Source organism: Oryctolagus cuniculus, chromosome 10 (genome assembly GCF_964237555.1).
Source record: "Oryctolagus cuniculus chromosome 10, mOryCun1.1, whole genome shotgun sequence".
Lineage (NCBI taxonomy): Eukaryota > Metazoa > Chordata > Mammalia > Lagomorpha > Leporidae > Oryctolagus > Oryctolagus cuniculus.
The window spans coordinates 101,708,615-101,734,672 of NC_091441.1; the positions used below are offsets into that span (position 1 = coordinate 101,708,615).

At 41.4% G+C, this 26,058-nt stretch overlaps 1 protein-coding gene across 10 annotated transcripts in view; it reads left to right on the plus strand.

The window, feature by feature from the left end:
* Positions 1–26,058, plus strand: part of SETD2 (SET domain containing 2, histone lysine methyltransferase) — a 117,385-nt gene that overhangs the window by 68,129 nt on the left and 23,198 nt on the right. For 7 of the 10 annotated variants that reach the window (XR_007921932.2, XM_051852507.2, XM_070050926.1 and 4 more), the window contains 4 exons: positions 11,575–11,623; positions 12,431–12,614; positions 15,290–15,959; positions 25,015–25,149. Coding sequence is in view for 6 of the 10 variants with exons in the window: in XM_051852507.2 (XP_051708467.1) it covers positions 11,575–11,623; positions 12,431–12,614; positions 15,290–15,959; positions 25,015–25,149 (1,038 nt within the window). In the remaining 4 variants the exon portion in view is untranslated. Of the gene's footprint in view, positions 1–11,574; positions 11,624–12,430; positions 12,615–15,289; positions 15,960–25,014; positions 25,150–26,058 lie in introns of those variants that run through there. The other 3 variants (XR_007921933.2, XR_007921935.2, XR_007921936.2) reach the window with 1 other exon arrangement.

Here is a 26,058-nt window from a genome sequence, read left to right on the forward strand (position 1 = left end):
GGAGGTAAGGTTCCTGTGTGTACTTGGCAGTTTTGGTTGCCATTAAACACCGAGAAGTTATCATGGTTAATAATTCCAGAGCCTCTCTTAAAAACACTTAGATTACAGTGTTTATATATTACAGGGATATATATATATATATACACATATATATATATAAATAAAACAGGGATATATATATATATGTTACAGGGACATATACACACACACACCCCTCTCCTTGTAGATAAATCTGAGTAGTGCTCTTTGCTCCAAGATTTAGATGATTTAGGGACAATGTTTCCTATGTGTATTAAGTTGAGCTCTCCTTGATGACTATTCTTATTCTTCTCTCTTTTCATCATTATCTCAAGACGTTATCTTTAATTTAAAAACATTCTTTGCTTGCAAAGCTAAGCATTAAGCTGTACCAAGAGTTGAAATAAAACAAAGTTACCCAAAACTTAAAAGTTTTGAGTCACTGTTTAGAATTTCACTCCATCACTAAAACTGTACTGTAAAATCTGCTATGGAACATTTTAAAATGAAATTACATGTGCTGAATTCCTGCAGTTAATTTTAAAATCCTTAGTAGAGTAAGATTATTGTGTTATCCATAGGAATCATATTACCTGTCTTTTACAAAAAAAATCAGAATTGCCCCCCAAAGAATGCTATTTTAGGTACTGCTACATTGTGAAATTTTTGTGTCTTCTTTTGGTAAAAGGCAAAAATGGTCTAAAATTTACTAGTAATCCATTTTTTCAAAATTTAATACATACTTTCATCTAAATCAGGGCTTGGTCAAATATGCCCAAGTGCCTGTTTTTATATATATTTTAAATACATATATATATATTTTTAAACACAGCCATGCTTCCTCATTTATATATTATCTGTGGCTGCTTTTGCATTATGATGGTAGTGTTGAGCAGTTGTAACAGAGATGGGACAGCCCAAAAAGCCTAAAACATTTACTGTCTTGTCCTTTACAGAAAGTTTGCCAACACCTGGTCTAAACGATAAAGTACAGAATCTGGCTGCTCTAAACATTCTGGTTTTGAATGAAGTCATTTTCACTTTACTCTTTTGGGTGAGCTCTTAATTCTGTTTCCCTAAAGACATATGTTTCTATTACCCATAAAGGTAGTTTTAAAAAAAGAAGTTTTGACTCTGTTTAGGAAAAACTAAGTTATTTGGATGTAAGACTATCTGAGAAGTAGGAGAGTGTGTATTATAGAATTTCCATGCTAGAAGAGACTTTTATGGAATGTTGTTCTTCCCTCTGGAACATGACCAAGTCATTCAGAAACTTAACAGATTTGTCCAGTATAAATATAAATGATATACTCTATTCTTATTTTTAACTGTAATGGAGCTATATAAAATTTCCTTTTCAATACTTTAAATTTTTAATTCTGATGGAATTTCAGATTTGCAGAAAAATTGCATGAATAATACTCTGTATGTATTCCATGTGCAGTACATGTTCTGGTGACAAATGCAGAAAATTTAGGCTAAAAATTCCATAAACTCTTCACTCATATTCCACAATGTTAATATTTTATCAAATTTTATCATTTTCTCTTAGCTTTAAATTTTTAGTCAAGGAACAGAGAGAGTTCTCATTCACTGGTTTACTTCTGAAATGCTTCCAATGGCCAGGACTGAACTGAACAGAAGCTAGGAGCCAGCATCTTGGTCCAGGTCTCCCACATGAGAGGCAGGGACCCAGCTGTTGGGAATATCACTTGTCTCCTAGCAGGAAGCTAGAATGGAGAGTGGAGCCAGGACTTGAACCCATACACTCTGATATGGGACACAGGTGTGTTAACTGCTAGGCCAAATGACCATTCCTCTTTGTTTTTCCCTGATTTTTTAAAAGAATAGGTTATGAATGTCCTATTGCTCCTAAAATATTTGGTATGTATTTTCTAAACAAAAGGATATTCCCCTTATTACTTTAATATACTCACTAAATTCAGCAAATCAAGCCATATAATACCACTGATGATCTAATCAATATTTCTCGTTCAGGTTTTATCAACGGTTCGTTTAATGTTCTTTACAATGAAAAAATAAGAATATTTTTCTTCCACTAACAATCTAATATGGAAGCAACTTTACATTGAGCTGTGTCTTTTTACTGTCCTTTGTCTTCCTCTGTCTTATAAACTTCACATTACTTAATATTTTGAACTTTGTACGCTATCCTTCAGTTTGGATTTGTCTGAAGTTTTTTTTTTTTGTTTGAATTCAGATTATATGGTTTTTGTCAGGATTATTGTAGTAGTAGTGTTCTTCACATGATGTTAATTTTTTCCCATTAATGATATTGTCAACTTTGATCATTTGGTTAAGGTATCTGCAAGTCTTCCTCCAATGTAGTTACTGTTTTCCCCCTTGTAATTAAGTATCACATTGGAGGAACTTTGGAAAAGTAAAATTTTATTTTTCATCAAATTTATCAGATACAGCATCCAATGATTTGGCTGAATCATTTACTACTGTGATGATTACCAAGTGGTGATTTTTGTAATGCATCATTCCTTTTACTTCTGTGTTTATTGGTTGGCTTTACCTGCTTTCTCATTTATTCATTGATTTATATTAGTTTAGACTCATGGATTCTTATTTTTTCAGTGGATTATGATCCTAATTTCATTATTGGTTGCTTAAATTGTCCCATATTTAGCAAGTTGGTTTATGCATCATTTTGACATTTCCACTATTTTTTGTTTTTTAACTTTCTGGCACAGAGTGCTGTTTGAGACTAATCTTACACTTCACTTTTCCCAGCCCTCAATCAGCCATTTTTTCAAGAAGCTTTGATTACATGGGAGATGATACTTTTTTTTTTTTTTTTTAACAGGCAGAGTGGACAGTAAGAGAGAGACAGAGAGAAAGGTCTTCCTTTGCCGTTGGTTCACCCTCCAATGGCCGCCGCGGCCGGCACGCTGCGGCCGACGCACCACACTGATCCGATGGCAGGAGCCAGGTGCTTTTCCTGGTCTCCCATGGGGTGCAGGGCCCAAGTACTTGGGCCATCCTCCACTGCACTCCCTGGCCACAGCAGAGGGCTGGCCTGGAAGGGGGGCAACCGGGACAGAATCCAGCGCCCCGACTGGGACTAGAACCCGGTGTGCCGGCGCCGCTAGGCGGAGGATTAGCCTATTGAGCCGCAGCGCCGGCCCGGGAGATGATACTTTGAAACCAATATTTGAGTTCTAGATAAAGTCATTCCTGCTAGGGACATTGCTTCTAGGACCTGCCAGCAGATTGTATTAAAAGTGTGTGTATGAGTGAATGTGTATATACAACATGCTTGGACCACTCTATCATATCTCTTCTGTTAACCTGAGACTACCCTACTTCTGAATCTTCTGTACCTCCTTTTATGTCTCTCAGTGATAGTTGCTCTTGTGCCTGGCCCTTCAAAGTTCCTAATTCTTGGAGCAGCTGAGATTTCTTTTGCCTTATATGTTAAATAGGTTACATCTTGCTCTTTTAATTCAGGCCCCTATCATTTTTTGCCTAGACTGTTGCCGCAGCCTATTTGTCCTTGTTGCCATTCTTCCCTCCTCACCACCCCCCATATTAATCCCTCATTGTGCTACAGCATTGTCTTATAAAAAAGCAAATGTGCTTAATAAGAATCTCTAGTAGCATCACAGACACTCCCATTCTTCAAAGAACAAAGCCTTTAGTATATTGTATAGGAGATACTTCTGTGTTTATCTAACCTTGTTGCCCAACATTTCTCTTACACATTCAGTTCATGAGTTGTATCAGTTGATGGATTTTCATCTCTCCCAGTCCTTGAGCATACTATTCTCCTTGCTTGGAATATACTTTAAAAAAAAAAACAAACTCCCTTTATTTAGACCTACAGTTGTAGTTCATCCTTTATTTTTTGCTTGTTTTTAAAGATTTATTTATCTGCAAGGTAGAATTACAGAGAAAAGGAGGGAGAGAGAGAGTGCAAGTAAGAGAGAGAGATCCATCTTCTATCTGCTGGGTCACTCCCCAAATGGACACAATGGCCAGGCTGAAGCCAGGAGACTGGGACTTCATCTGGGTCCCATGTGGGTGGCAGGAACCCAAGCACGTGAAGCCATCTTCCACTGCCATCCCAGGTACTACAGCAAGGGAGCTGGATTCAAAGTGGAGCAGCCCGTTCTTGTATGAGATGGCTTAACCAACTGCCCCACAACATCAGCCCCCTGTGGTTAATTTCTTTGTGGTGCCTAGATCTTTTCTCTGTTTCTATACTACTGTAGTAATCTTAACCAATTACTAAAATTAATTACTTATATACTTTCCTCTGCTAGACTCTGACATTTTCACCGCTTGGAGGAAACATTTCCTGATCTTTATAATAGGAGTTACTTTTATATTGGTATCTTCATGGTAATGCTTTTTAAAGCAAGTTAACTCTTAAAAACAGTGAATGACTACTATATGGCCCCTACAACCTGTGCTACTTTCAATAGTCAGAATAATCTTTATTATTATTATTATTTACATTTGAAAGGCAGAGATAGAAGAGAAAGGTCTTCCATCCACTGGTTCACTCCCCAGATGGCCACAATGGCCGGGGCTGGGTTGATCTGAAGCCAGGAGCTTCTTCCTGGTCTCCATGTGGGTATAGAGGCCCAAGCATTTGGTTGATCCTCTGCTGCTTTCTCAGGTGCATTAGCAGGAATCTGGATCAGAAGTGGAGCAGGCCAGCACTGTGGCTCACAAGGCTAATCCTCCACCTGCGGTGCTGGCACAATGGGTTCTAGTCCAGGTCGGGGTGCCGGATTCTGTCCTGGTTGCCCCTCTTCCAGTCCAACTCTCTGCTGTGGCCTGGGAGTGCAGTGGAGGATGGCCCAAGTGCTTGGGCCCTGCACCAGCATGGGAGACCAGGAGAAGCACCTGGCTCCTGGCTTCGGATCAGCGTGGTGTGCCGGCCACAGTGGCCCATTGTGGGATGAACCAACGGCAAAAGGAAGACCTTTCTCCCTATCTCTCTCTCACTGTCCACTCTGCCTGTCAAAAAAAAAAAAAAAAAAAAGTGGAGCAGCCGGGACTCAAAACAGCACCTATTTGGGTTGCTGGCACTGCAGGCAGAGGGTGTTTTACAGCACCAGCCCTGACAATAATCTTTGAGAAATAGAAATAGAAAGCATGTTCATGTCAACGTGCTTTTTAAAATTTTTGAGTGGTTCCTTATTACACTGTTAGAATTAAGTCCATTTTTCTTCCTTCCTTCCTTTCAGTTATTTTATTTATTTGAAAGAGTTACAGAGAGACATAGAGACAGAGAGAGATCTTCGATTTGCTGGTTCACTCCCCAAATGGCTTCCCTGGCTGGAGCTAAGCTTCTCCCAGGTCTCTTCCTTTTTCCGTTGGTTCACCCTCCAATGGCCGGCGCACCACGCTGATCTGAAAGCAGGAGCCAGGTGCTTCTCCTGGTCTCCCATGGGGTGCAGGGCCCAAGCACTTGGGCCATCCTCCACTGTGCTCCCTGGCCACAGCAGAGAGCTGGCCTGGAAGAGGAGCAACCGGGACAGAATCTGGTGCCCCGACCGGGACTAGAACCCGGTGTGCCAGCGCCAGATACAAGAGCAGGGAACTGAATCAGAAGTGGAGCAGCTGGGATTTGAACCATCGCCTATATAGGATGCTGGCACAACAGGATGGAGCTTTTACCCGCTGTGGCACAGTGCAGGCCCCATATGTCCATTTTTCTTAACATGGCTGGCATGCCATGGCATAATCTGAACCCCGTGTCTTTTTTCCTTTGAAAGAGAAACAAATCTCTCATCCACTGTTTCATTCCCCAGTTGCCGGCAGCAGCTGTCCTGGACATGGTCAAAGCCAGGAGCCAGGAACTCAATCCAGGTTTTCCTAAGTGGGTGGCAGGGACCCAACCTCTTGAACTGTCACCTATACATCCCAGGGTCTGCATTAGCGGTATGCTAGAATCAGAAGCAGAGCCAAGACTCAAACCCAGGTACTCTGATATGGAATGCAGGTGTCCCAAGCTGCATCTCAATTTCTTTGCCAAGTTTCTTTCTTTTTTAAAGATTTATTTTATTTGAAGAGTTACAAAGAGACATAGAGCCAGAGAGAGAGAGAGAGAGAGAGAGAGGTCTTCCATCTGCTGTTTCACTCCCCAAATGACCTCAGCAGCCAGAGTTGAGCTATTCCGAACCCAGGAGCCCGGAGCTTCCTCTGGGTCTTCCACGGGGGTGGAGGGGCCCAAGGACTTGGGCCATCTTCTTCTGCTTTCCCAGGCCATAGCAGAGAGCTGGACAAGAAGTGGAGCATCCAGGACTTGAATCATTGCTTATGTGAGATGTCAGCACTGCAGGTCAGGGCTTTAACCCGCTGCACCACAATGCCAGCAACCGAGTTTATTTCTATACTTTAACTTCAAGGAATTCTAGTTCAGCACTGGATATCTGCTGGAATGTGCTGTGTGTCACCACACACTGAACAAATTAATTCCTAACAACAAATTCACTTCTAAACAAATTCCTTCCTAAAAAAACACTTTATTTTTGTTTAGATAGCTCTTCTCATTTGAGTTTGATCTTGTGCCCCAGGAAAGCCATCCTGTTCTTTGAGTTGATCGTGTATGCTTGCAGCATATCCTTTTCTTTTCTTTTCTTTCTTTCTTTTTTTTTTTTTACAGGCAGAGTAGACAGAGAGAAAGGTCTTCCTTTTTCCGTTGGTTCACCCTCCAATGGCCGGCGCACCACGCTGATCTGAAAGCAGGAGCCAGGTGCTTCTCCTGGTCTCCCATGGGGTGCAGGGCCCAAGCACTTGGGCCATCCTCCACTGTGCTCCCTGGCCACAGCAGAGAGCTGGCCTGGAAGAGGAGCAACCGGGACAGAATCTGGTGCCCCGACCGGGACTAGAACCCGGTGTGCCAGCGCCGCAAGGTGGAGGATTAGCCTAGTGAGCTGCGGCGCCGGCCTGAAGTAGGATAATTTTTTAGGTATGACACTAAAGAGCAGCATTTAGAAGCTGCTTTGTGAAAGCCAAGTTCCTTTGACCTTATTTCTCTTGGGCTGTGTGTACCAGAAATACACATTCAGTGCACTAGAGTCTTTTAATACTGTACCTCAGGCTTTTTCTGAGGCCTGTTGTCTTTTTTCTTCAGTTTTTAAAACAGACCATTCCCACACACAAATGGTATATGAGTAAGACATACGGTGAGATATTTCTATTCCATAGTGAATCAGTTCTCTTTCACCTCTACCTCTCTCCTATTCCTTGGAGGCAAGCAGTTCAACTGGTTTTGAGTATAGCTTTCCAGAGATAATTTGTGTATTGTGCATATATTTTGTCATATAAGACTGGCAGCATTATTCAGCCCTTTTTATTTGATAAATTGTGAGTGTTGTTTCATACCTGCTTATAAATAATTTCTTTATTTTTCATAGCTGTGTAGTATTCTGTTGTACAGATATGCCATCATTTATTTATTCTGTCTCCTATTTTAGCCATTTAGGTTGATTACTTTGGCTTAGCAGCCAGTAATTTTGACCTAAATCATTTCATGCCTATGAAAACTAGATATGTTCAGTAAATGACTAAAAGTATTGGGAGTCAGATCTGTGTCATGTCATTTTGATAGGCATTGCCAAATTGTTCTTTATAGCTATTGTGTCAGTTCAGCATTCCTCAGCAATGCATATGCATAAAAGTGCCCATTTCATTTAACTTCGGCCAACCAGGTTGTCAAGGCTGTCTTGGTTAGACTGGTAGAAAAATTGGTACATTATTGTAGTTTTAATTTGCTTTTCTTTTATGTGTTGCATAATATATAACTGTATATCCAGCTTTAAAAACTGTTATAAATTGTCTTAGTAACGAAAACAGATCTTTTTTTTTTTTTTTAAGATTTATTTATTTATTTGAAAGGCAGAATTACAGAGATGCAAAGGCAGAGAGGTCTTCCATCCACTGATTCACTCTCCAGATGGCCACAGTGGCTGGAGCTGAGCCAATCCAAAGCCAGGAGCTTATTCCAGGTGTCCTGTGAGGGTGCAGGGGCCCATGGACTTGAGCCATTTTCTGCTTTCCCAGGCGATAGCAGAGAACCGGATTGGAAGTGGAGCAGCTGGGACTCGAACTGACACCGATATGGGATGCCAGTACTGCGGGCGGTGGCTTTAACCACTACACCACAGCACCAGCCCCTAAAACAGATCTTGCTATTTTAATTTCTTGAGAGAGAACAGTTACCTGAAGTTAAAGTATCTCTTTGGGATTTTAGAAGAATAAACAAATTAATATTAAATTAATATTCTACTCCCCCTTTTTCTTCTCCTACCTCTCATTCTGCCTTCCTCTCCCTTTTTCTATGTGATTTTGTGAAAATTCCAGATATTCTCCTCAAAGTTGTCTTTCCATTTCTCCCAGCAATATCCCTCTGACTAGTGTAGATCGCCCTCGGTGCAGGTGCAGACTTCTTAGGCCATAGTCCTTTTGTCTCCTGTTTTACCCTCAGCCTTTTCAATCAGAAGTACTTGACATTTCTTTTAATTCTTGAAAGTTTATCTTCATTATTTCTTAAAATAATTCCATGTCCCCTAGAATTCTCTTTACTTGAGTTGGCACTTGAACTTTTAGACACTATATCTCATAACTTCACTTTCATATTGTTGTCTTTATCCTCTCATGTTGCTTTTTGTCTGTCCTTCCAGCTAGAAATTGGCACTTTGCTCAGTCTTTTTCTTCTTCTTTTTTAAGATTTATTTATTTATTTGAAAGTCAGAGTTACACAGAGAGGAGAGGCAGAGAGAGATCTTCCATCCGCTGGTTCACGCCCCAATTGGTCGCAATGGCCAGAACTGCGCTGATCCGGAGCCAGGAGCCAGGAGCTTCTTCCAGGTCTCCCACGCGGGTGCAGGGGCCCAAGGAGTTGGGCCATCTTCTACTGCTTTCCCAGGCCATAGCAGAGAGCTGGATCAGAAATGGAGCAGCCCGGTCCTGAACTGGTGCCCACATGGGATTGCCGACGCCCCAGGCCAGGGCATTAACCCGCTGCACTACAGTGCCGGCCCCAAGTTTCAGCCCTTTTAGTATCATCTTTTTAATTTTTTTTTGACAGGCAGAGTTAGTAAGAGAGAGAAAGAGTATCCTCTTCTTAAAACTTCGACTCTGCTAAGACTTGAAAATGGTGTAGCATGAATATAACAAGAATATTGTTACTTGTTTAGATCCCTCTGAAGGGCCTCGACAGCATGGTCTCCCCATACTGTAATCTCCTAATACAATTCCGTGTTGTCTCATAAATATGCCAGTCTTCAGAGTTTTTAGTAAAGTACCATACTTTTACACTAAGGGCTGACGTGAATGAACCCAAGTCAGGTAAGCATTTTCTGCAGTGAGCTCTGTGGCCTGTGTGACATCGTTCCAAACAGACTTCATATCACTTAGACTAACTTGAATGCTCTCTATTCATGAGACAAAATGGTCTTAAGAAATGTCCCAGTAAACTTCACATAACTGTTTGCTTCTCAGTTTTCAATATTGTGGGCCTTTGGAAAGCTTAAGTTGCATTTTTAGAACCTCATTCTGGTAATGAATAAAATGAGGAGGACAGAGTAGATAATCAGTTTTTGGCTTGAATTTTGTGTGAAGCTTTGATTAATAGAAGATTAAGTTAATAAGTCCAAACGCCTGGGTACATACTGGTTTAATATACAGTCAGATAGAGAGAACTGAGAGTGTCAGCTTTGTCTTGCCTGTCTTTATACTTTAATATTACCCACAGCTAGAAACTGACAGCTAGACAACTCCAGAGGAATGGTTTGGAATGTATTCTCTCTTTGGGCAGAAGCTGTCCAGGAGGAAACAGCCCAGATGGCTCTGAATGGAGGGCAGGTATATATCCTGAATTCTCTTGTGAGGAGGAGAATGCATGAAGACTGCTAAGAGATGCCAGTAGTTTAGTAGTTCTCAACCTTCTCTATGCATCAGAATCAGATCTAAGATCTGCACTGGGTGGAATCTGGAATTGTGAGCCAGAGCCAGGAATTGAACTTAGGCATTCTGACATGGGGCACCCACTTCTCCACTGGTAGGCCAAATGCTTGCCTTAGTAGAGTTTTCTAAAGCTCAAATAAGATAATGGATTTGAAGTGTTTAGTGTAATGCCTGGCACACAGGATAAGTGCACAGATACAGCAGTTATTTTACTTTGTCAACATCCGTGTGTTATTGGAAGTTTTATTACCTTTTGTTTGCATGCATATGGATTTCTCTTCATCTATAGTATGCACTCGTCATCTTTAGTGGCAACTAAATACTACATCTTGACCCTTATTCAGGTGTGTGACAGGAGAGTTATTTCTTTTTCCATAAGTGTTGCTAGAACCAACAGTCATGTAGAGAGAAGAGTTCTTTGATTTTTTTTGGAATATATTCCCGAAATGGAATCACCAAATCACGAGTTTGGTTAATATAAGATTACTATAAAAATGGAGGGGATTGTATTATGTGCTGTTTGAGAGCATTTGAGTGAATAAAGAAATGTGCCCAAGAGTTGCCTGATGGACTTAGAATCACATGGAATTAATTGCCAAAGAGCAAAATAGGTTCCAAGAATTAGATTCACACAAAACAAAAGGTGCCTCAGAGCTTAAAAACAAGCTTGCATTTCTCGAGATCTATTTTGATACAGTGTTAAATGCCATTTCAAGAGCAACAGTGATCTAATGCTGCTTTTCTGTTTTTATAATAGCAGTATAAAATGTTATATTTGGCCATTAGTTGAGTTGGTTTACAGGAAATTAGGTTGAATAGCAGGAATTGTCTTTACACATGTAATTTTTCTGAAGTGATTCCATGTAACTGGTTATTACTGATGTTGTCTTCCATAAGTAGGATGGCAAGTGAAATGCTTGAGTTACCCTTTTTTTTTTTTTTTTTTTTTTTTTTTTTTTAAGATTTTTTTTTTTTTGAAAGGTAGAGGCAGAGAGAGAGATGGGTGGGTGGGGCTCTCCATTCACTAGTTCACTCCCCAAATGGCCAGAGCTGAGCCCATCTGAAGCCAGGAGCTTCTTGTGGTTCTCCCACGCCGGTGCAGGGGCCCGAGGACTCAGGCCATCTTCTACTGCTTTCCCAGGTGATAGCAGAGAGCTGGATTGGAAGTGGAGCAGCCAGGACTTGAACTGGCACCCTTATGGGATGCCAGCACTGTAGGCAGTGGCTTTACCTGGCTACGCTACAAAGCCAGCCCCTAGAGTTATCTTTATGAATGCTTATTATAATGAAACTGTAGACGACTTCAGTTTACTTGTAGGAATGCATTTGTAGAAATTTAAGATTCTTGCGAAATATATTCTTGCTAGAAATATAATGACCCAGTTACTTGGTGTGCTCCTTTTTTCAGTGAGATCATACTCATACAAGGATGGTAGATACTAAAAATTTATATAGGTTTCAGTCAAATTTTGGAGATTAAATACCAACTCTTTGAACCAACCCCCTACCCCCGTTTTTTGTTGCCATGTGAAATCAGTCAGTTTGAAAGCAGTCATTATTTCTACCTCTTACTAATAAACTTTATTTCTGGTTTATTTTTTGCAGGAGGTATATCGTATTCCAAAAAAAAGTCAAACTGAAAAGGAGAACACAGGTAGGTATTTAGAGATACTCTATGTAGACTGCTTTACAAATGCTCTTGATTTATACATATATGACTACCCTACAGTTGAGATTTTAAAATTTAGCGGCCGGTGCTGCGGCTCACTAGGCTAATCCTCCACCTTGCGGCGCCGGCACACCGGGTTCTAGTCCCTGTCGGGGTGCCGGATTCTGTCCCGGTTGCCCCTCTTCCAGGCCAGCTCTCTGCTGTGGCCAGGGAGTGCAGTGGAGGATGGCCCAAGTACTTGGGCCCTGCACCCCATGGGAGACCAGGATAAGTACCTGGCTCCTGCCATCAGATCAGCGCAGTGCGCTGGCCGCAGCGCGCTGGCCGCAGCGGCCATTGGAGGGTGAACCAACGGCAAAGGAAGACCTTTCTCACTGTCCACTCTGCCAGTCAAAAAAAAAAACACTTAGCACATCTGGTTGCTTTTCTACAGGTTACAAATCAGGGTTATGGGGCAGTTGAAGGTTTTTACATTTTGAATTGACAGACTTCTTTCTAAAAGTAACAGGAACATCTTTTATTGGCTGTTTGTGTTCATAGAACTTGTTAGAAATGTTGAAGACTTGGCCTGAGTGTTTGATGAGGAAAAGAAGGAAAGGCTATTCATGGAAGAGTTTTACTAGGCTCAGTGAACAGACAATATGTTGTGTCTCATCTGAATTCAAGACTGGGTAGATGAGAGAAGGGTCCATAGATGCATTTGTTGGATAGAAGCTTTATTATAAAGTTGACATACTATCATGATGGAGAAAAGTCTACCCAGTAAACTTTTAAAAACCCCTTTTCCCTTAGTAACTGAACGAGGAAGGGATGCTGTTGGCTTCAGAGATCAAACAGCTGCCCCAAAGACTCCAAACAGGTCAAGAGAGAGAGATCCAGACAAGCAAACTCAAAATAAAGAGAAAAGAAAGCGAAGAGGTTCTCTCTCACCACCTCCTTCTGCTTATGAGCGGGGAACAAAAAGGCCAGATGACAGGTAAGTGTCTTTTCTGAGTTATTCTCTTTTTGGAGCAAGTCAGAAAGACCCAAGACATTTATAGTGTTCTATAGCTTCTGAATTCCACATCCAAAGATTCAACAGAATATTTGGAGGAAAAAATCATGTCTACTGAATGTATACAGACTTTTCCAAACAGTAAAACAAATATTTACATAGCATTTGCATTGTATTGCATATTATAAGTAATCTAGAGTTGATTTAAGTAGAATATATATAGGTTACGTGCAAATATGAAGCCCTTTTATGTAAGGGGCTTGAGTGCCTGCATATCTTAGCATCCATGGGGGACTTGGAACAATCCCCTGCAGACATAAGGAAAAGCTGTACTTCTCAATTGAGATGTCAAGGACTTTTGGAATTAGCATCTTCTCTTGATAAGTGAGTATAAAACTTCACTGATTAAACCTTGGGAAGGATTCTTTTTTGAGTGAAGAGTAATAAGATTTTTGTACTTGAATAGTTTTTATTTGATAACATTTAAATGCAATTTGGGAAATAAAATGTTCTTGAAAAGACAGAATTTGATGGAAGGTAATTCTTTAAAAATAACGATAGCTTTGGGGCTAGTGCTGTGGTGAATCAGATAAAGCCATCTGCAGTGCAGACATCCCATATGGTCGCCGGTTCAGGTCCTGGCTACTCCACTTCCAATGCTGTCTTCTATGGTCTGGGTGGCAGGGGCAGGGACCTATGGAGTTTGGCCATCTTCTACTGCTTTCCCTTAGTTTTGATTTGTTGCTGATGTCCAGATACGCAATTGACTTTTTTTTTAATCCACTGTTGACTTTTTGTTAAACTTTTTTTTAAAGATTTATTTATTTATTTGAAACTCAGAGTTACACAGAGAGAGTGGAGGCAGAGAGAGAGAGAAGGTCTTCTGTCCGATGGTTCACTCCCCAACTGGCCACAATGACCCGAGCTGCGCCCATCCGAAGCCAGGAGCCAAGAGCTTCTTCCAGGTCTCCCACGCGGGTGCAGGGGCCCAAGGACTTGGGCCATCTTCTGCTGCTTTCCCAGGCCATAGCAGAGAGCTGGATCAGAAGTGGAGCAGCCTTGGCTCAAACTGGTGCCCATATGGGATGCTGGTGCCTTGGGCCAGGGCTTTAACACGCTGCGCCACAGTGCTGGCCCCCACAATTGACTTTTTCTTGGTCTCGTGTCTGGAGACCATGTAAAACTTTCTAATTTTAATGATTTGTATGAGTTTCTGTACTCCCTCCATTGGTTTTTGTCTGTAGCAGTTATTATATGAAATTTTTTTCTTTCTTATTAATCCTTTTTCAAGCTTTATTTTGCTAGCAAGATCTCCAGTGCAAATCATAGAATGATGATATTTCTTATCTTGATAATTGATTTCTATTCATATTTTTATTTCCTTTTTTAAGGAATTTTTTTAACTTCTTAATATGACTAACGATTCTTTAACCTATAATTTTTAGAATGTTATCACTTCTAAAAAGATGTTTAAGGCCGGCGCCGCGGCTCACTAGGCTAATCCTCCGCCTAGCGGCGCCGGCATACCGGGTTCTAGTCCCGGTCGGGGCGCCGGATTCTGTCCCGGTTGCCCCTCTTCCAGGCCAGCCCTCTGCTGTGGCCAGGGAGTGCAGTGGAGGATGGCCCAAGTGCTTGGGCCCTGCACCCCATGGGAGACCAGGAAAAGCACCTGGCTCCTGGCTCCTGCCATCGGATCAGCGCGGTGCGCCGGCCGCGGCGGCCATTGGAGGGTGAACCAACGGCAAAGGAAGACCTTTCTCTCTGTCTCTCTCTCTCATTGTCCACTCTGCCTGTCCAAAAAAAAAAAAAAAAAAAAAAAAAAAGATGTTTAAGTGTATATAATTTCTCCATAAGTACCATTTGAAGTGTATTTTCAGTCATGCAATTTCAATAATAACCCACTTCTAAATTTTTTTTTAAAAAGTATGTATTTATTTGAAAGGTGAAGTTTCCAAGAGAGAGAGAATGAGATTTATAGAGGGAGAGGGAGAGACAGAGATCATCCATCCTACTGTTTCACTTCCCAGATGGCTGCAACAGCCGTGGCTGTGCCAAGCCAAAACAAGGAGCCAGGAACTTACCTGATCTCCCTTGTGGGTGACAGGAGCCCAAACACTTGGGCCATCTTCTGTTCCTTTTCATAGGCCATTAGCAGGGAGTTGATTGGAAGTAAAGCAGCTAGGACTCCGAAATGGCGTGCATGCGCGATGCTGGAGTCACAGATGATGGCTTTACCCAACTATGCCACAACACTAGCCCTGAATTGTTGAAAAATTTTTTTAAGATTGATTTATTATTTATTTGAAAGGCAGTGTTACAGAGAGGCAGAGGCAGAGAGAGAGAGAGGTCTACCATCTACTGGTTCACTCCCCAAATAGCCCCAATGACTGGAGCTTGGCTAATGTGCAGTCAGGAGCCAGGAGCTTCTTCTGGGTCTCCCATGTGGATGCACAGGGCCCAAGGACTTCGGCTATCTTCTACTGCTTTCCAGGCCATAGTGAGAGGTGGGTTGGAAGTGAAGCAGCCAGGCCTAGAACTGACACTCAGAGCTAGTGGTTTAGTAATGAGTGGGATAGCATTTATTAATTCTTTGATTGTGTCTACAATTTAGGGAAAAACTTTATGTGGTCCTCTTACTGTTTTTTTTTTTTTTCTAGATATGATACACCAACTTCTAAAAAGAAAGTACGAATTAAAGACCGCAATAAACTTTCTACAGAGGAGCGCCGAAAGTTGTTTGAGCAAGAGGTGGCTCAGCGCGAGGCTCAGAAACAGCAGCAGCAGATGCAGAACTTGGGAATGACATCACCACTGCCCTATGACTCTCTTGGCTTCAATGCCCCTCATCACCCTTTTGCTGGCTACCCACCAGGTTATCCCATGCAGGCCTATGTGGATCCCAGCAATCCCAATGCTGGAAAGGTGCTCCTGCCCACACCTAGCATGGACCCTGTGTGTTCTCCTGCTCCTTATGATCATGCTCAGCCTTTGGTGGGACATTCTGCAGAACCCCTTGCTGCCCCTCCAGCAGTGCCAGTGGTGCCACATGTGGCAGCCCCTGTGGAAGTTTCCAGTTCACAATATGTGACCCAGAGTGATGGTGTGGTACACCAAGACTCCAGCGTTGCTGTCTTGCCAGTGCCAGCTCCAGGCCCAGTCCAGGGACAGAATTATAATGTTTGGGATTCAAACCAACAGTCTGTCAATGTACAGCAACAGTACTCTCCTGCACAATCTCAAGCAACCATATATTATCAAGGGCAGACATGTCCAACTGTCTATGGTGTGACATCACCTTATTCACAGACAACTCCACCAATTGTACAGGTAACTAATTCTGGAACCTCTGTTTTATAGTCTGTGGGATGCTAATTCAGTCTGGTCCTAGGGGAGAAATCTTGCCATTAATCATTTGTGTACATTGGTCAGTTTTAGATATATTGGTTATCATCCCAAAACTTAGCAGCTCAAAGCAGTAAGTAATTATTACCTCACATACCCATGTGCCAGAAATTCAGAAGCAAGTTAAGTAGGTCTGGCTCAGGGTTTTTATTAAATTGCAATAGGGCTGTTAGGCAGAGTTGCCATGTCCAAAGACTAGACTAAGAATGCAGAATTCACTTTAGCTCACTCAAGTGGTTGTTAACAGGCTTCAGTTCCTTGCCATGTGGGCCTCAGTTGGGCTGCTCAAAATACACCAGGTGCTCTCCCCAAAGAAATGATCAAGGTGGGGAGGAGGCTTCAACGTAGAAGCTGCAGTGTCTTTTATAATGCAATCTTGGAAGTGAAGCATTGCTTCTCTTGTATTCTGTTGGTCACATAGAGAGGAAAGAGAGATGGTTGAAGAAGGTGAATATCAGGAGGTGGTGCCATGGAGGCTTGGCTACCACAATATAGTGAAAATAATGTATTAGCATACCTATCTTTTGGATCACTCCTTTCTGCTTATAGGCAGTGAATTATATACAGTTTATTATTCTATATTCCTGCCAGAGATGAACCCTTTGTCATAGTAATTGAGCTAGGAGATGGGTTGCCCTTTTATTCCTCTAGACCCAGCCTGTATTTTATTTTTTATACCTGTTATATTTATCACCATAAAGTTTGCTGTAATGACTGATAAACTGAGCCTAAGGATATTACTTTGGTAGAAAATAGTAATGTTAAATTCAAAAGCTCAGAGTGCACTGGTTTTATATCTCAAAGTATATTTTTTCATTTTTAGATGAAGTTTTTTTTTCCAACAAAGTGGTACGTTTTAAGCCTAAAAAAATGAATGTGCCAACATCATCCTTACTATATTCCTATGTGTCTGCCATTACTTCTTCATCACCCATAAGGGTGAATTTTAATGGCTGTCGAAGACTTAGAACAGTTTTTCCTCATACATTGTTTAGTATTAAATAGTAATTTTACTTTCTATCTTTATGATGAACTTGTATCACAATTTTTTAATGACTTTCACAAAATGTCCTACTTTAATTCCTAAAACTAACTATATTAATGTGTTGAACTTTTTTAATTCTTTTAGTCATATGTTTGGACATTTTATATTTATGTAATCTTGAAGACTTAGTTTTTTATTTTTTCTGACACAATTTTTTTCTTTTTTAAGATGATAAGGTGGGCCAGCGCCGAGGCTCAATAGGCTAATCCTCCACCTAGCGGCGCTGGCACACTGGGTTCTAGTCCCGGTCGGGGCACCAGATTCTTTCCCGGTTGCCCCTCTTCCAGGCCAGCTCTCTGCTGTGGCCAGGGAGTGCAGTGGAGGATGGCCCAAGTGCTTGGGCCCTGCACCCCATGGGAGACCAGGAGAAGCACCTGGCTCCTGCCTTAGAGGCAACAGGGTCTTATTATGGTAGGAGAGAGACTGGAGAGACTGCTAATCGTTTATCCATTTTCCTATTGTAATCACTCAAATGAGAAGTTCTTTTTCATTCCTGTTCCTGGCATTGTATTGAAAATCCTTTTTTTTTTTTTTTTTTTTTTTAAGATTTATTTTATTCACTTGAAAGAGTTAGGGAGAGACAGAGAGAGGTCTTTCCATCTACTGGTTTACTTCCCAAACAATGGCTGGGGTTGGGCCAGGCTGAAGCCAGGAGCCAGGGGCTTCTTCCATTTCTCCCACATGGGTGCAGGTGCCCAGACATTTGGGTCCTCTTTCTGCTACTTTCCCAGGCTCATTAGCAGGGAGCTGGATTAAAAGTAGAGCAGCCAGAAACCAACCTGGGCTCATATGGACTGCTGGTGTTATGGACAACAGCTTAACCTGTGCTGCAGCACTGGCCCCAACATTGAATATTATAGTTTTGTGAGTTTTTTGCTAGTATTAAATATTTGGCTTAAAATGAATGTTATATAGCTAAATAAGGCTAGAAAGAAAATGGGCATTATTAGTCATCAAATGGGAGTTTTCTTAATATTTTTTGATACGTTTAATTCTGCCTGCAGCACAATGTTTTAGGAATTTTAAGATAGTTACTTAGGTCCTAATTTGTTCTGCTGTGTGTTGCTATAATCTTAGACCAAGCCATTAGTTTTAAGTTCTTCCCTGAGAATATGTATCATGGATACAATAAATGGTTTACTTCTGTCCCAGTCCTATTTCTGAAATGTATCCTTATATGTATTAAAGTCTACAGCAATAGAAAATAGATTTAAGATTCCACAGTGGAGCACTCACTGTGTTAAATGGTTATTCTTTTTTTTTTTTAAAGATTTATTTTATTTATTATTTGAAAGTCAGAGTTACACAGAGAGAGGAGAGGCAGAGAGAGAGAAGGTCTTCTCTCCGATGGTTCACTCCCCAACTGGTCACAATGCCCGGAGCTGCGCCAATCTGAAGCCAGGAGCTTCTTCCAGGTCTCCCTTGCAGGTGCAGGGGCCCAAGGACCTGGGCCATCTTCTACTGCTTTCCCAGGCCATAGCAGAGAGCAGGATCGGAAGAGGAGCAGCCGGGACTAGATCCGGCGCCTATATGGGATGCTAGTGCTTCAGGCCAGGATGTTAACTCGCTGCACCACAGCTCCGGCCCCTGATTCTAGTCTTTGCATCAGTTCCTACCAAGTAATTTTTATTGACCTGCCTCATCCATTTTGCATATGTTTAAGACCGTCCTCCTTTCCCATCTCTATATTAGTTGACCAGAGATAATTTGGGGCTTTGAGTAATGAAAAGCATAGAGCATATTTTTAGCATTTTTTAAAAATTTATTTGGCAGGTAGAGTTATAGACAGAGAGAGAGAGAGAAAGGTCTTCCTTCTGTTGGTTCACTCCTCAACTGGCCGCTATGGCCAGCACTGCACCAATCTGAATCTAGGAGCCAAGTGCTTCTCTCTGGTCTCCCATGTGGGTGAAGGGGCCCAAGGACTTGGGCCATCCTCCACTGCCCTCCCAGGCCACAGCAGAGAGCTGGACTGGAAGAGGAGCAAGCAGGACTAGAACCCGGCGCCCGTATGGGATGCTGGCGCCGCAGGCGGAGGATTAACCAAGTGAGCCACGGCACCGGCCCCAGCATATTTTTAAGTTCTGGCCCATCATTTATGTATGTCTTGGTGTCAGACACTTAAATTCTTTAGTCTTAGTTTTCTCACCTTCAGATTAAGTAGAATGCTTCAGAGTAGTTGAGATTTGCATACGATAAATGAGTATTAACAGGTGATAGAGGGGCCATTGTTGTGGCATACTGGGTTAAGTCACCAAGGGTGATGCTAGCATCCCATATCAGAGTGCCAGTTAAAGGCCCAGCTAGTCCACCTCCAATCGAGCATCTTGCTAATGCATCTGGGAAAGCAGTGGAAGATGGCCCAAGTACTTGGGTCTATGCCACCCACGTAGGAAACTATGATGGAATTCCTGACTCCTGGCTTCAGCCTGGCTGTTGTAGCCATTTGTGACTGAATCAAGGGATGGAATGTTTGTCTTTTTCTTTATCCCCCTCTCTATTGGTTTGCCTTTCAAATTAACAAATAAATTCATTTTCTTTAAAAAGTTCATGGAAAATGCATGTTATGAAAAAATTTTACATGGATTTCAGAAAGTTTCTTTGTACCAAAATAAACTTGTCTTTTAATACTGTTTTTTAAAATATTTTATTTATTTGAAAGGTGGAGTTACAAACAGTGAGAGGGAGAGACCAAGATAAAGGTCTTCCATCTGCTGGTTCACTCCTCAAATGGCCTCAATGGCCAGAGCTGAGCCAGTCTTAAGCTAGGAGCCAGGCAGGAGCTTCTTCCAGGTCTCCAGTGTGGGTGCAGGAGCCCAAGTGCTTGGGCCATCTTCTACTGCTTTCTCATAGCAGAGAGCTGGATCAGAAAAGGATCAGCTGGGACTAGAACTGGCATCCATATGGGATGCTGGCACCACAGGCGGAGGATTAACCTACTGAGCCACAGTGTTGGTCCCTTTATTTCTATTTTTCCACAAACTTTTTGAAGTGCCTTCATATAACTTGGTCAGATTCATCCATCTGGTGATTGGCCCAAAGATCTGGCCTCCAGAATGAGATTTTGAGGTTTGTGTTTTTGAAGCCTAGTATCAGTTATGCCAGCATGAGTTACTGAGCTGTGACAGCCTTGATGATGAAATAATATATAGCAAGATATAATAGAAATTTATGTGTTTATATAGTTGGTATCTTTGACACTTGGAATAAATGTGTTATCAGGAGGTGACTTTTTCTTTTTTTTAAAGATTTATTTATTTATTTGAAAGAGTTACTTAGAGAGAGAGGTCTTCCATCTGATGGTTCACTCCCCAATTGGCTGCAACGGCTGGAGCTGTGCCGATCCGGAGCCAGGAGCCTCCTCCAGGTCTCCCACATGGGTGCAAGGGCCCAAGGACCTGGGCCATCTTCTGCTGCTTTCCCGGGCCCCAGCAGAGAGCTGGACAGGAACTGGAGCAGCTGGGTCTCGAACCGGCACCCATATGGGATGCTGGCGCTTCAGGCCAGGGCATTAACCCACTGCGCCACAGCACCAGCCCAGGAAGTGACTTTTTCATACGACAACCACATATTAATCGTAAAAACGCAAATTTTTTTAAAGGAAATACAGTAATGTGAATTTTTTAGAAGATTTGTTTAGTTATTTGAGAGGCAGAGACAGAAATTTCCATCTGCTAGTACACTCCCCAAATGTCCGCATGGCTGGAGCTGGGTCAATATGAAGCCAGGAGCCTGGAGCTTCTTCTGGATCTCCTATGTGGGTGCAGGGGTCCAAAGACTTGGGTCGTCATCAGCTACTTTCCCAAGCACATAAGCAGGGAGCTGGATCAGAGGTGGAGCAGCTGGTACTTTAACTGGTGCCCATATTGGATGCTGGCATTGCAGGCAGTGACTTTACCTGAATGCCACAGTGCCAGCTCCTCAAGTTTATTCTTGAAGATTTATTTGTTTGAAAGGCAGAATGATGGGGAAAAACAGATCTTCTATCTGCTGGTTCACTCCCCCAGTAGCTGTAACATCTTGGGTTGGTGAAACCAAAGCCAGGAGGACAAGTACTTGGACCATTATCTGCTGCCTCCCAGAAGCTTAAGCAGGAAGCTAGATAGGAAGCATGGAGCTGTTGAACTAAAGTAAGCACTCTCATATGGAATGGACATAGCCCAAGCTGCAGCTTAACCTCTGTGCCACAGTACTTGCCCCAAAACCTGAATTTTAATGGAGATCATGTGATTTATGGTGGTCTTAGGACATTAATGAGCAACCTATTCTTATAAAATTGTACTAAATCACATCTCAAAAAATTGAGTGCTTAGATATATATTTCCTGTTATAAAGTCTTACAAATATAATGAAGTACAAATTTATCTCTACAACATGCTACTCTTAGTTTTTTCTTACTGTCTACATTGAGATGTGTTTCTATTTAATATGTTCCTAGTTGGATTAATATGTTTCTAGTTGGGTTTATATTTCAGAAATTAGCTTTTGTGTAGTATCAAGTTATTTGGAAGTTGGAAGCCAGTGTCCTACAGACTTTTCCCTAGCATACAGTTGGTTTTTTTTTTTTAATTTTTTGACAGAGTGGACAGTGAGAGAGACAGAGAAAGGTCTTCCTTTGCTGTTGCTTCACCCTCCAATGGCCACCACGGCCGGCGCACCACGCTGATCCGATGGCAGGAGCCAGGTGCTTCTCCTGGTCTCCCATGGGGTGCAGGGCCCAAGTACTTGGGCCATCCTCCACTGCACTCCCTGGCCACAGCAGAGAGCTGGCCTGGAAGGGGGGCAACCGGGGCAGAATCCAGCGCCCCGACTGGGACTAGAACCCCGTGTGCCGGTGCCGCAAGGCGGAGGATTAGCCTAGTGAGCCATGGCACCAGCTCCTAGCATACAGTTTTAACTGGCATATATATTTCACAGGTGTGTACAGCTTGCATTGTTCTAGTTGGATTGCAAATTTTTTCCTCCTTTTTGGTTTACATAAAACTAATTAGTACTTTATTTATTGTTAAAGATTTATTTTTTTACCTGAAAGGTAGTTTCAGAGAGAGAGAGAAAGAGAAAGAGAGAGAGAGAGAGGGAGATTGATCGCCCTTCTATCCACTGATTCATTCTCCAAATGGCTGCAATGGTTGGGCCTGGGCCAGGCCGAAGCCAGGAGCCAGGAACTTCATCCAAGTTTGCCACATGGGTGACAGGGGCCCAAGCCACTTGGGTCATTGTCTACTGCTTTCCCAGACACATTAATAGGGTGCTGGATGGGAAGTGGGGCAGCCTGGACTCGAATAGGCCCCCACATAGGTTAATGGCATTGTAGAAGGCAGCTTAATCCGCTGCTCCACAATTTCACCACCACCCCCTTTTTAAAGATTTATTTATCTGATCAGCTTTACTGCTACTATCACCATTTTTACTGACTTATGATCAAATATTATTTGGATAAACGTCAGGTGTTAAAAAGTGTTTTTGTTAAACCAGTTCACAGATTTTAAGACAGTACTTAAGTGAAAGATAAGAGTATTTGTTTTTATAAAATCTTTGATGTTACATAGATTTCCTGTCTTATATTGAAATCTATAGATGAGTATTTATTTTCCTCTCTTGCTTTGTGATATTATTCTGATAATTCTGTCTTAATAGTTAACATTGGGTCTGGTTTATTACCTATGTAGATTAAGTTGTCCCAGGATAACTAATCAAGTATTTAATTTTATTTCTTCTCCTGTTTCCTGTGTCCTCTCAAAAATTACTCATTGAGAAACTAGATTGCTACATTAGCCAGTTTAGACCAGTCTTCTTAGAACAAGTTTTTAGTAGTTGAGAAATAATTGCACAGTATAGATTTCAGTCTTAGCCATAGTACCTACTTCTTGAGAAGTTTTATCTTCTTTCCCCAGAAACCTTTTATTTTAGGCATACAAACTTCATGCATTTCATAAATACAACTTTAGGAATACAGTGATTCTTCCCACCATACCCACCCTCAAGTCACACTCCATCCCTTCCACTTCCTCCCTCTCCTATTCCTATTCTTATTCTTATTTTTTACTAAAATATATTTGCAATTAACTTTATACACTAAAGGTGAACTCTGTACTAAGTAAGGAGTTCAACAAATAGTATTAAAAAAAAAAAATTCCTCAACAGTCAAGACAAGGGCTGTTCAAAGTCATCGCATCTCAAAGTATCAGTTTCACTCTTACAGATTCCCTTGTAATTAAGTGCATATACATTTATTATAGTCACATCTTCCTGTTGAATTAATCCATTAATCATCACATAATGCCCTTCTTTGTCTCTTAACAGTTTTTGTGTTAAAATCTGTTTTGTCTGATACTAGGATGGCTACACCAGCTCTTTTTCGGGTTTCTGTTAGCATAGTATGTCTTTCCTCATCCTTTCACTTTCAGTCTGCATGTTTCTTTGTTGTTGAGATGTGTTTGTAGATGGGATTTGTTGTTTAATCCATTCAGCCAGTCTGTATCTTTTAACTGGAGAGTTGAAGCCATTTACATTTAAGGTGACTATTGATATGTAATGACTTTGCCCTGCCATTTTCCCATAAATATTCCTATTGTTTACTTTGGATTTTCTTTGTATTTTTACTGGGAGATTTTCTGCCTTCACCTTCTTTCACAGTGATGACCATGTTTCTGTGTGTAGCACATCCTTAAGCATCTTTTCTAAGGCTGAACAAATTTCTTTGCATTACTTATTTGTTATGGAAGGTCTTTATTTTACCTTCAATCATGAATGAGAGCTTTGCAAGGTACAGTATTCTGGGTTGACAGTTTTTTTCCTTCCTTAAGACTTGGAATATATTTTGCCATTCTCTCCTAGCTTGTAAGTTTTCTGATGAGAAGTCAGCTGTGAGTCTAATTGGAAATTCTCTGAAAGTATTCTTGGATTTCTCTCATGCACATTTTTTTTTTTTTTTTTTTTACTGTGGAGAATTTGACTACAATGAGTAGTGGTGAAGATCTTTTCTGGTCATGTCTGTTAGGAGTTCTATGTTTTGTTTTGTTTTTTTCTTTTTTTTTTTTTTTGACACGCAGAGTTAGAAAGGTGTTCCTTCTGTTGGTTCACCCCACAAATGGCCGGTACGGCCGGTGCTTCGCCAATCTGAAACCAGGAGCCAGGTGCTTCCTCCTGGTCTCCCATGCAGGTGCAGGGCCCAAGCACTTTGGCCATCCTCCACTGCACTCCCGGGCCACAGCAGAGAGTTGGACTGAAAGAGGAGCAACCGGGACAGAATCTGGCGCCACAACCGGGACTAGAACCCGGGGTACCAGCGCCGCAGGTGGAGGATTAGCCTGGTGAGCCATAGCGCCAGCCTCTATGTGCTTCTTGTACTTGGATGTCCCTTTCTTTTTGCAGATTAGGAAAGGTTTTGGTAATTATTTCACTAAAAAGGCCTTCTAATTCATTTTCTCTTTCTACCCCTTCAGGAACTCCTAAGACCTGTATGTTGGGTCATTTGATAGTATCCCATAAATCTCCACTGTTTTTTAAAGCTTGATTTTATATATTAATTTGAAAGAGCTAGAGAGGTCTTCTATCTGTTGGTTCACTCCCTAAATGGCTGCAACAAAAACTAAAAAGCTAAAAACTAGTTTAAAATTTGATCATCTTCTTACTTTCTCTACTATGAATCAATCCCTTTGACCTTTTCTGTTGAGAACAGTCTATAAATTATTACTAGTTGATAGCAAAAAGGCTTCCTGAAAACATCAGCATGGAGCTGTTTTTTCGTATCAAAAGAAAAACTTTTCTCTTTGAAGCAAAGGATATTTTATACCTTTATATTCATACCTACACACTCAAAGATTAAAAATTTATGGGTTTATCTTCCAGTAAGATTGTGGTCAGCTTGGAAGTGGATTACTGCTTTATTAGAACTAGAGAAGTATAAGTTACTAATTTCTTGATTTTATCTTCTAGAGTTATGCCCAGCCAAGTCTTCAGTACATCCAGGGACAACAGATTTTCACAGCTCACCCGCAAGGAGTTGTGGTACAGCCAGCTGCAGCTGTGACTGCAATAGTTGCACCAGGGCAACCTCAGCCCTTACAGCCAGTAAGAAGTATTTCAGTTATTAATTCTCATTGACTGTGTAATTTGTCTTTTGTTTTGATTTGGTTTTTATTTTTGTTGTTTTCACTCTGTTCTCTGTTCCTTATTTTTTTTAAGCTTACATACGCAGTGTTTTTACCTGAGCATCCTGAGTGCATGTGCTCAACCATTCTGTCAATTTTTTTTTAGTTCTGTTGCTTTTGTGGCTGTTTATTGAAACGTGCTTTGCTCCTAGGATCCTTTTTGTTATTTACCTTGAATGATGTTGTACTTTGATAGTTTAAGATTTAGTTATTTAAAAGTCAAATTACAGAGAGATCTTCCATCCACTGGTTCACTGCGTAAATGGCCACAACGGTCAGGTCTGGGCTGGATTGAAGTCAGGAGTTTCATCTGGGTCTCCCACGTGCTACAGGGCCCTAGGCACTTGGGCCATCTTCAACTGCTTTCCCAAGTGCATTAGCAGAGAGCTGGATTGGAAGTGGAGCCCGTGAGACTTAACTGAAACCCATATGGGCCAGCATTGCAAGGATAGCTTAACCCACTATGCCACAATGCCAGCCACTATAAAATTTTTAATTCATTTTCTAGACTAGCTATCCACTAGTATTTACTGAGTACTATACTATAGTAGATATCATAGGTTGGAGGTATTGAATTAAATGATGTCCTCACTATACATGTTATACAAAGTGTATACTATAGAGATAATCTGTTGCTGTTCAATAATAATTGTAGAAGCATATGATGAAATCTTGATGAAGTGTTGTTTTTGGATAAAATAGGAAAGAAGAGGCTGATATGAGAAGCAACTGGAAGACTTAAGTAGGAGAGTAACATGATCAAATTAACAATTTAGAATATTGGGGCCAGCACTGTGACATAGAGGGTTAAGCCTCTACCTGCAGTGCC